This window comes from Nanorana parkeri, unplaced genomic scaffold (assembly GCF_000935625.1).
Source record: "Nanorana parkeri isolate BGI_ZX_2015 unplaced genomic scaffold, ASM93562v1 scaffold1256, whole genome shotgun sequence".
Taxonomy (NCBI): Eukaryota; Metazoa; Chordata; class Amphibia; order Anura; family Dicroglossidae; genus Nanorana; species Nanorana parkeri.
Genome location: NW_017307524.1, coordinates 641560 through 653462, shown reverse-complemented (window position 1 = coordinate 653462; position 11903 = coordinate 641560). Strand labels below are relative to the sequence as shown.

Here is an 11903-nt window from a genome sequence, read left to right as displayed (position 1 = left end):
TCAAGCATGAATGCTCTGTTTTTAATGAAAACTCCACCCAACAAATATCTGACTGATTAGGACATTTCATTTGTAGTGAAACCACACTTACCTACTGAGAACCTCTAGTAAGAACTGATCATTTGACATTTCCTGTTCTGTGCATGTGTCGAAAACTCCCAATCACTCGAAGATGAACATCTCCATAAAAAGGTAGAAAATATGCAACTTTTTTTTCTGATCAAAATCCTCTAGGCTTAGCAAGCGAATAGTTTGCTTCAAGTGTGTCACCTTAAACGAAAGACAAATACCCCCACCCTCTTGCACTGTATGCATGATTCAGTGCCAATCCCCTGAAAAATCCAACACAAACTTTTCCTGAAGTACTGGTGGGCAAGCCACCTCCTCTACTTAGACTGAACACTGCATTGTGGGAGGGCAAATAAACTCCACATGTGCCCCAAACTCTGAAGTACCAGGATGGGACTGCAGGGAAAATTGGAATGGTAGGCAGGAGAAATCATTGCAATTCATATCCTGCCCTTTAAAGTGGAATTCCCTTCTTAGACAGTGATCACTGCAACAGGGGTTCCCCTTGGAGACCTTTTCTTTACAACCTGTTCTGGTGACAACTGCAAAATGTTGGATTTCCCATCACTTTCTGCCCCCAACTGACAATGGTCAGCAGGACAAACAGAAGGTGAATCTGCCCAGTGTGGACAAAGAGCAATAAACACCTGACAGAGGTATGCATACACGTGAAGTGTACGTTTGCTTTAAATGGCAGAGAATTTCGATCAAAAATGTACACAAAAAAAGTCAGTAAAAAGGTATTTTCTACCTTATTGAGTGGGTCATGGTGAAGGTTCTGGACTGAAACAGGTCCAGACAGACTAAGCAACAAGATATTAAGACCTATGAAGGGCCAATTCCATGGCTTGCAAGGGTGACTCCACTATCCTCTACATTATCTAACAAGAACACAGGTGTCCTATACCCACATTGAGAGATAAATCATTTCAGGTGGAATTCTTTACTTAACAGATACGCATGCTTGACTGCAGTTATTACGTTTTAGTGTGTGCACCCATGCACTGTGACCCTTTCACTTGCCAGGTACCTTGTGCCCATCATCTACCAAGTGATTCAACACTGCACTCTGCCAGGTGATGACATCCCATCCTCCAGCAATCTCCTTACAGATTTTTGCCTTCTGATTTCAGGTTTGCCCTCAGTTCTAGATTCTGAACAGTTTTCATGAAGAACATCATTATCTGTTAGTGGTTTCATTCTCTCCCCATTGCCGGTTCTGTCTCCGGGCACACTGGTGACACTAATCTCGGGTATGACAAGGTTGCCCATGTCTGTTGAGTCATTATTAGTGTCATTTTGTTCTAGATGGAAATAAAAAAAGGAAGACAATGGCTGAAATGACAATGAAGGGGATTGGAGACAAAACAAGTAATGTAAATGAACATCAACACAAATGTTACATGAATAATGAACAAATGTAAACCAGCTAGACATTAGTTGTGGTTAAAAGATTGAAAAATATAAACCAAAAATGATAGTTTTAGCGGGGAAAACAAAAAACTAGTAGTCTAAATACATTTAGTCCAAATAGCTGACATTCTAAATCAGTAGCCCCCAAACTGCAGTCTGGATGTGGCCCTTTGCTTGTCTATCTAGCCAATGGGGCACTATTCTCTCCACTGACACAATGGGGCGATATTCCTCCCAATGGCACCAATGATGAGCCACACTTCATTTAGCTGACACAAGCAATGGAACATAATTCTTCCCACTGACAACAAAAGGGCACACTTTTTCCCACTGGGACCAACAATAGGGCACTATTCCCTCCAACTGACACCAATAATGAGAAACATTCCTCCCACTGCCACAATTAGGGGGGCACAGGTCTTTACAATACCAGCAACAAAGTACTATTCCTTCCATTGTTACCAATGATAGGGCATTATTCCTCCTTCCGCTGACCACAGGCACTAGCTCATTTTCTATTCCAACTTACCACAACTTTCCAACTGAGCCACTGTTTACTCCCACTGATGCCAAATAATTTTCTACTGCCACTGGCCAGTCTGGCCCCCCCAAAGGACATTGAGCTGGCCCCTTTGTTTGAGGACTCCTGTTCTAAATGATCACATGGCTTACTGTCAACACAAAAATATAGAAACTAGTGAACACAAGTGTCTCTAAAAAACTTTCATGACAACATTAGGTGCGTGTTCCTACAGTAATACGACAGAGAAGCAATACAAATATACTGGACACTCACAAATGTGGTCAGATCTGCTCAATTACTTCAGACTGTATTGGTCACAAGCACTGGCCATGATTTAGTCCACACAGTCCAACAGCACTGCTCTGAGCATTTTCTTATTACGCAAGCCTGAAGTTGAGCTACACAATCAGTTTTATAAAATAAAGCATCTGATCTAAATGATTCATTGCTGATGTCACAGAAAAAGTCGATGTAACTCTTGGCGCCAATGATGACCATCACACAATCCTCCAGGAGTAGTCTTTCTTGTAAATATCCACAGCTTTTGGAGAGGCTGCTCATCAAAGAGACTCTGTGGTTCTCACCAGATACATAGAAGACAAAAGCAACAAAGCGCCACCTCCTTATATGAAATATTTTTTTATTTGAATAATAAAAACAGTTATAAATAATCCCAATTATAAAATTTCAGTCACGCTTGTCAATAAGAGACCACAAGATCAGTGTCTAAGCAGCGTTCTGCTCCGACTGCGTCTAGAAAGCTGCCTCCGGTCACATCACCATACCATCGTGCCACCGGCTGCTTTTAGGCTGGATTTACGCGTTTCAGGGGCATACCCCCTTCCTCAGAATCACCCATGGTAAATCCAGCCTAAAAGCAGCCGGTGGCACGATGGTATGGTGATATGGTGATGTGACCGGAGGCAGCTGTCTATAAGCAGTCGGAGCGGAATACAGTGTCTAACTGATCTTGCGGTTATTGACAAGCGTGACTGAAATTTTATAATTGGGAGTATTTATATCAGTTTTTATTATTCAAATAAAAAATAAAAAAAAGATTTCACACAAGGAGGTGGCGCTTTGCTGCTTTTGTCGTCTATGATTAATTGCTAATGCCACAGCCGCTCTCCTTTGCCTACCTTCTATTTAAAATGCAGTAAAATCCCCAGTTTAAATGTGAAGTTACATAATGCATGTTTAGCACTGACACAATTAATAAAATAGCATGAGATAAGACTTGGACAGTGTTCGGGAGGATTAGCCTATGATTATCAACTAGATAAACCTTTGTATCCAAGGCAAAAAACACTTCATCGTAAACCAGAAGAACCATTTACAAAATTAAAGAAAAGATTCCATGAAAGACTCCCAGTATGACCGATTTATTCCTTCTAAACGGTGCCATGTTACATGGTAGAGTGTATGTCCATTAACTTTTTATTTTATGGTCAGGACTCAAAAATAAAGGGGGGGGGGGGTTCAAGATGTGATGGAGTGATCCCTCCCCTGCAGTAACTCCACTGCTACCACCCAATAAGCATATACTGTTACTCTCCTGTGGTCTCAATAGTACACATCCGATGAAACATGTTTGGGATAGTTTATTTTTCACAGCCCTAAGGCCTTGTACACATTGCTCTTGTACAAGATGAAGTCAATGTGTACAGTAAGCTTTTCTAAAGCATTTAATACTTCTGACAAGTTCAGAGTAGCTCTGCAAGGGCCTTTAAAGTACCCTTTTCAGTTCGGATGTTAGCCAATAAACTTATTGGTAGGGCTGACTGTCACTTTAAAACAAGCTGCTAGCAGACTTAAGTAAACTTTCAATATGTTTCAAGTGGTGCTGGAGCCTGCTAGGTACTTGTTTAGTAAGACTGAGCGCTACCATTAGTATCGGTGTTTAATATCCTTTAAATACTTTAACAATGTTACTTAAAGTTCGCTTAAAGCTTTGCTAATGCTTTGAAGCTTGCTCTACCCACACCCCCTCACCTCTCAACAAACATATTGCAAAAATCTAAATGTTTCCAAAGGAATGCTTTTTTTTAACACTTGTTCTAACCTGAATGCAAAACACTTTGCCATGATCGTTGAATGGTCAGAAGTGCCAGTGTGTGTGTTTTTCATCAGAGGGGAGCAGAATTCCCAGGTAAAAGAACTCCACTTGTTTAAAAAATGGATGTAGCATGTAAAACTGCTACACAAGCCATTTTGTAATTTAATGTTATTAAACAATTACCTTTTCATTTCAATCTGAAGCCGCTGTAAATTTCTAAAACCGTTCAAATTCAATGCAATATGGCAACCTTGGTGGATGGAACGTCCCCAGAAATGTCATTTTCTGCTTGTATGACTGTCTCACTGATTTTCCCAGATGCCATTTTTGGCGAGATCCTTCCTATGGGTTAAATACGTCTAAAGGAATGCAGGCACTGAAACGTTACTCATTAGAACACTGACAGTGCAACAGTTGGGTATAACAAACTAGACCATGTAATTCAGGAATCTGTCAGGAAAGTACATGGTGAAACAAACCGCTTTTTCTTCAGAAGGGAAAGGGGTAGGAGTCTGCAACAAAGTACCTTAACATGTTTGTAATGTACATAGATCACAGTTTTTATTATTAACAAAAGTGGCATTCCATTTTAAATGGGATATCAAATCAGATTGGGCTGACAATGCCCAGTTCTCAAATACCGAAGGTGTTCAATGCTAATATGATTATTTTGCAGTTTCTTTTCACTCAATTTTTTCCAATCTCATCCTTCTTTAGAAATGGAAAAAAAAAAAAAAAAAAGATACACGTGTGCTTGTATTGCCAGAAAAACACAAAGCCTTGTAATAAAAAATTATGACAACTGAAAACTGTGTAATGGGACATTTTCTTGGCAATGCAAGTGGAAAGTATCCAACGTGAGGGTTAGTCCCATAGCATAGTTTTTAAACGGTTGATGTTAATATTAATATGGTCTGCCCAGCTACAGCTCTTGGGTGTTTCCACGTGTTGTGAGAATTACTTTTGCCTGAAGAGACCCAGCAGCAAGAACTCCACTTCCATACTGCCAGAGCACAGGCACTGACAAGCAAGTACATTGATAATTCTCTAATCAATTTCTGTGCTTTCTATTTGCTTCTGTAGCCTGCATGCAGACTGAACCTTCAGCAGGCTTGGAGATCAGCTTCCCCCCTACCCAGGAGTAATGCTTCATCTTGCCATTTCAAACTTATGCACCACAGTAGCGTGTAGTAAAACACATGTTACTGCAAAAACAGTAACGCATGACTGGTCATTCTTTTTGAATAGCACTCCAGGGCACCTTACCAGCACACCTCCGTGCACAGAAAGCATCATTGCGTTGCATAATTTTTTGACAACACTACATGTCCATCCTCCAACTCAACACAATGCTTGTTGAGTTGGAGGAGTGTGTAATGGTAAAGCCTCAACGACCAGAAGAGGCACTGGCATTGTACTGTTAAATTAGAAGTAACCCCAATTACTAAAACCTCCTATTTTTTTACGTTAATGAAATTTCAAGCGTCATGTTCAATCTTTTTTAAATCTGCAGCTTTCATGAAAATAATACTTGGTGATTTTGCCATTAAAGTCCTTGTTCAGGCACTTCCTATTATAGAGCGAAAACGCTATGACCCTGTCTCCCCATTGCTCTCCTGCATGGTTACCCTGCCATCCATCCCCAATGGAAACGACAAGTGGCCATGCGGACAACTACTGTGTAGGCATATGCTGCCATCGGCACCCACAGGAACCCTGCCCTGAGATATCACATGTAGCCACTGCTGTAGTGAGTGCATGTAGGCAGGAAGTAGTTATAAAGAGGCTGGAATGAATTATGACATTTTTTAATGATGCACAGTGGTTTAGCTAGCTAAACATGACCCACTTATGGTTTAGATTTGCTTTAAGTGGGGGTATGATCTACCTACAAGGAGCAACTGAAGCACGGTTTATAGTGTACATAAAAGGCAAAGAGAGAAACCAATTCTAAGATGATCGATTATACGTTTTAAACAATGACTGTTGCATTGCTTCATGTAACTAGAATAAAGTAACTTCACTGTTCTCATTTTCACCATTCATTAGAAGTGGTATTTGGTGAAGCATTAAGGCAAAAAAAAAACTAGTTAAAAATTCTCACCATTTCGCTTCCACCTGTGGCCTCTAATAGACATACTTGTGACAGCATTCCTAGATATCCTAGATGAGGTTGGAGCAATTTCAACCTGTATACTTTTAGTGCCTTCCTTAGTTCCCTTAATAGCAGCTTGGGGCAATGAAGCCTTTATTGCATTTGCAACCTGAAAAAAAAAGTGAAGGATCAGTTCAGAGTGAGGATGTGTATAGACAACAATCAGGCCAGCAGTGTGTTGGGGTAAACCCCAATACAGTACATACAAACTGGAGAAAAGGGTTGGTACAGGCCTTTGGTTATCAACTAAATTTCAGCTGATACTTGTTTTTACAAAAGGAGAACAAAAACCACCCCCAAAAAACAGGTTTCATAGCAAACTGATTTTCTACACGAACACATACATGAAGCACTGTGTTTGTTATCCAAGAATCCAATGTTAACGGTTCAATGCAAAAAAGGCATTAATGCTAGTGCTGCTCCAGTAATGGAACACAAGCTACTCCATAAGAAATACTTCTGTAGGCCATACATGTGACAAATTTGTAAGATTTTCAGCACCTTTTAAATGAAAAAACACATGTCTGTACATTTTACCATTCCACAAATTTTAAACAAAAAATAAAAGAAATGGTTTAAAAATGCCTTTCAACTGGCACTGTGAATGTCACACGTCGATTTGCACCATATCTTGGAACTTTTGCCTCAAAAAGGTGGTAGCAGATTGCTGTTGAATTTTAAAGTGACACTAAACTCAGGAGTTAAAAAAAAAAAAAAAAAAATTAATGGGTTTCTTTTGCATATATCTACGGCTAGCAAGCAGTAGATCTATGCAAAAAGTAAAAAAAAACAAAAACAAAAAACGCTTTAACAGCGGTTTAAACTTACCTGTATCTTCCCTGCGCGCACCCGTCCGAAAATGTGAAACCGCTCGGGCTGCCGCAAAGCATCTTGGGGCGGGCGCATGCGCAGTTCACATTTTTGGCCAAGACGCGAGGAGAGAGACAAGTCTATGGGCGCCTGCACCCGCATGCAGACACCGTGGGACAGGAAGCGCCAGCAATCACAGAGGAGTGAGCGCTGGATCGGAGACTCGCCACAGCGCTGGAGAGAAGGCTGAAAACTACAGGAAAGAAGATGATCGGGTTAAGAAACATGATTTAAGATAAGTGCTTTCATTAACGTTGTGTTGGAGGCAAAAACATTTTTGCCTTTAATGTCACTTTAATGCATTCAAGTACCCCAACTATTAACAAAAACGTACCTTATTTGTATATCACTCAGCTGTAGATACTCAAATCCTCCCTGAATTGGTGCTGACACTGTCCTTCCTTCTGGAGCGTGGCTACTTTTGTTCCCCATGGTCCCTGTGTGTTGTAAAGTAGCCACCACTCCAAGCTCACTCCCGTGTTTACATACAATCTAACGTTTACAAATTTGTATTGAAATTGTAGTCCATAATGGGAGTGAGCTTGGAGTGGTGGCTACTTTACAACACACATGGGAAACAAAAGTAGCTACCCTCCAGAAGGAAGGACAGTGTACGCACCAATTCAGTGATGATTTGAGGATCTACAGCCGAGTGATGCACTTTAAAATGTCCAGTATTGTGAATAGTTAAAAGGTACTTGAATGTATTTTTAAGATTTAACTGCTGACTTTGGTATCACTTTAAGTCACCTTTTTTACACCCAGTTAAAAGCTTTCAAAATTGCCAAGTGTACGGCCAGCTTTTACACACATAAATGAAGGGAATTAAATACATGATATGAAGAAGAAATATCCCACAATTTAGTCCTAAGCATCATGTTTACTATAACATATACTTTCTATGGGGATACACACTCAAACACGTGAAAATCTCAGCTACCAAAGTATGATATAACCTGTCTGCACACGATTTGGCTAGGCACTTTGATATGTCATGGATTAAGATATAATTTTATTTTCTATAAAATTAAAACTTTGTCCTGCCTGTAAAGAGCTCAGTGCGGAGTAAAAGGCATAACATAATGAACAGTCCCTTATGCTTACCAGAAGAGGCTCTGGGAACAGTTCCAGCTGTGCCCTGTACAGAACATCATCCAGTGCCCTACGTGCAGAATCCCATTCTCCATTATAGCTGCAAGAGAGAATTGAAACATGAGAATTCCAGAGCAGTAAAGTCACCTGTACAATGGGCGAGGGGACAGCTTACACTTCCGAGTCATGAAAACCCAAATCAGCCTGTTATTTTAATTTTGGTGGACAAAGGCCCAGTGGTGTCTTATAACCCTTGGCTTGAGATCTCTACATTTGCATTTCCGGCTATACCCAGCTGTTGCAGCCCTTGCATTCAGCTGCCTGATTAATTCTCTGGTGAGATAGGGTGAATTAATTCCAGCGGAGACATCTTACCACTGGAATGCCCGAGTGACAAAGCCAAATCAACCCCTTAGTGACCAATGACGTCCATAGTACGTCACTGGCACCGGGCCCGTTTAAACCAACTCCGCCGGGACTGTTTTCATTTGTAAAGCAGATTGTTGGCTTTACAATAAAAGCGATTGGGACTTGATTGGCTTGTCCCACAATGACAGAATGTTGCATAGTAGAGGTCTGGAGGGTAACTGGGCAAACAGAACCGTCCTGAAGGAGGCTACCATCAGACCTAGGACTCATGAAAAAAAGTGATTGGAGAATCTGAAGTTTGGCCTGAGATGTGTCCAGAACTAATCTCCTATACTCCAACCAATTACTCGATTCCAGCGACAATTTCTGAAGGTTCAGGATCACTTTGTCTAGACCAGTGGTGGCGAACCTTGGCACTCCAGCTGTGCCAAAACTACAAATCCCAACATGCATCTGCCTCTGGGAGTTATGTCTGTGGCTGTCAGAGCCTTGCAATGCCTCATGGGACTTGTAGTTCCAAAACACCTGGAGTGCCAAGGTTCGCCACCACTGGTCTAGACGTTGCAGCAGTTCAAAGCAATGTTGTCTGACAAAGACTGCGCAGACTGTTTGCTCAACAGGAGATCATTTAAGCATCCCGCAATGGAGATTACACAGGGCTAATACTGAGGCCAGCATCTTGGTTAACACCTAAGGTGTACACCCAAGATATAGAAGAGAGACCAAAGGGCAGGACCACAAACTGTAGTGTAGGGGCCACACAGCAAAACATAGTAAACCGTGTATATACGGGACAGATGGGGGTATGCGGATATGCATCCTTGATGTTCACAGAAGTCAAAGTCTTCCTGAAGTGAGGCGATAACAGACCTGGTGGTTTCAATGCAGAATTTCTGGACTCAAATAACCTTCAAGGCTTTGAGATCAGAGATGAGGCAGATGTCCCTTTTTGGTTCGGGAACGGTCAACAGGTGGAATAAAATCTTTGCCTCCGTTCCTGTGGCCAAATGGTTTCAATGACACCTAGGTCCAGAAGACCCGATTGAGTCTGCTAATCTGCACATTGACACAGTAGAAGGTAAGAAACTGAGAAGACAGGGAGTGAAACTCAATACTGAAGCCCTGGGATACCACCTCCTGCGCCCAAGCATCTGAGGTGCAAGCTGTCCAATTTCTGGGAAGGTTGAACATCCCCCCCTCCCCATGGAAATTGAGGGTGCATCTTCATGCCAAGGAAGGCTTGTTTGAGGATTTGGCAGTATTTGAGTGCCAGGCCTTGCAAGCCGACTGGTAGCCAAGGTTCTACGGGCCTTAACAGACGGCGCAAGAGTGGATGAACAACAAAAAAGTTCTCAACAGTTACAGAAGAAGAATTTGCACTCTAATCCTTAGGAATCTTCCCCTGAAAACAAAAAGGGTGCTTTTGCCACCACTGGTGTCCTTGATATAGTATCAAGAGTAGATGCAAAGAGACGTAGTTCCTTGGAAGGCCATGCAGATCAAATGCTTCTCACACATGGTCCAGAGCATTATTGTGCCCTACCCATGTGTATAGACATGAGACCCATCTGAGAAAAAGCCTCTGACAGCAGACTGTCACAACTGAAATTTAAAGCTAAAGTCAGTCTTTAGGTACAGGGTAAGTGCTCAGCCAATGACAGGGGCTCTGCACCAGGAAAGTGCTTTGGGGTTAACATTTACCAGCACAGAATCTAGAAAACACCCTGCGCAAAATCCAGTGCCAGAAAGTCACTTGCAGGCTATTCCTGCAAAAATTCAATTCAGCACGGTCTCTATGCAGCACTCCAAAATGTCAGGCTAAGGATGGCTGTGCTAGATGGCTGCAACTGTAGAGACAAGGTCTAACAGCAATGTAGAGAAAAGAGTCCAGAATGAGGAAAAAAAAAATGTAAGAAAAAAAGGTGCTAGCAAAAATAGAGCTGCCTTCCACATAGCACAGCTTAACCACTTGCCGTCCGCCCATAGTAAAAAAAAAAACGGACGGACGGCACTGCAGCATCAGACGGCATTTTTTTTCTGCGGGCACGCACGGGCAGAAAAGACCCGACCATTGCACACACCCGTTACCGGGTGTTTCACATATAGGCGATCAGCAGCTCCATAGCCCGCAGATTGTCTATATGTGCTCGTTCGCGTCCGCCCGCTAAATAAAAACCCCAGTGGTGAATAAATACCACCAAAAGAAAGCTCTGTCTGTCCCCAAAAAAGGGTATAAAATTCATTTCAGTACAGCACTGCATGACGGAATAAATGTCAAAGTACCGCAGCGCTGAATACTGAAAAATGGCCTGGATGGGAAGGGGGTTTAACACCGCGGATGTCAACTGGTTAAGAAAAGACATCCATCCTCCCAGGACAGCAGCAAATAACTGAGGCATGATTGCAGTGGGAGGAGTTATCCTGGGCTGATCTCCAGTTTTTGTTGTTTGCAAGTGTCCAACTCTCCAATAGGCAGCAGTAAACTCTAACCAAAGACTTCCTGTGTCCCTCAATGGGAGAGAGAGAAAATAGGATTTTTGTACTCACCGTAAAATCCTTTTCTCTCCGTTCATTGAAGGACACAGGGCAACAGATCGTAGATCCTGAATGGTAGGGTATATCGCCACCTGCAGGAGTAGGACGCTAGGCACATAACAAAAAGACAAGACAGCCTAGGGGCGGCCCCTGCTGGTGGCCCAACCCCTCACTTGCTGACAAGTCTCCAGTAAGTAACAAGCAGTTAGGAGTGCACACCCCATAAAAGAGGGCGGGGCCTGTGTCCTTCAATGAACGGAGAGAAAAGGATTTTACGGTGAGTACAAAAATCCTATTTTCTCTCCCGTTCATTGAAGGACACAGGGCAACAGATCGTAGATCCTGAATGGTAGGGACGTCACCAAGCAGTAACACACTGAGGGATGGGCAACAACAAACAAAAACACCCAAAAGACCCCTCAAAGCGCCGCCTGCAACACCTTGCGCCCCAAACCAGCATCCGCCGATGCGAACACGTCCACCTTGTAAAATTTAACAAAGGTGTGAACAGAAGACCAAGTAGCGGCCTTACAAACCTGAGAAACAGAGGCCCCATGGCGGAAAGCCCAGGACGCCCCAACAGCCCTAGTAGAATGGGCAGTGACAGGAAATGGAGGCTCATGCCCCTTAATGGCGTACGCCTGAGTCACAACAGTACGAATCCACCTAGAGATGGTAGCCGCCGACGGGGCCCGACCCTTACGAGGACCCTCCGTAAGCACGAACAGGGAGTCGGTCTCGCGGAAAGAAGCCGTAGTGTCCAAATAAACACGAAGAGCGCGAACCACATCCAAACAGTGGAGCGCACGCTCCTTCCTATG

General features: G+C 42.7%; 1 protein-coding gene across 1 annotated transcript in view; it reads right to left on the bottom strand.

Moving 5' to 3' along the window:
• FAM126A (family with sequence similarity 126 member A) overlaps window positions 1-11903 on the bottom strand; it is an 85074-nt gene that overhangs the window by 2188 nt on the left and 70983 nt on the right. Inside the window, exons 9-10 of the mRNA XM_018568870.1 lie at window positions 8191-8278; window positions 6166-6325 (exon numbers count right to left, since the gene is read on the bottom strand). Coding sequence (XP_018424372.1) covers window positions 6166-6325; window positions 8191-8278 — 248 coding nt within the window. The remainder of the gene's footprint in view (window positions 1-6165; window positions 6326-8190; window positions 8279-11903) is intronic.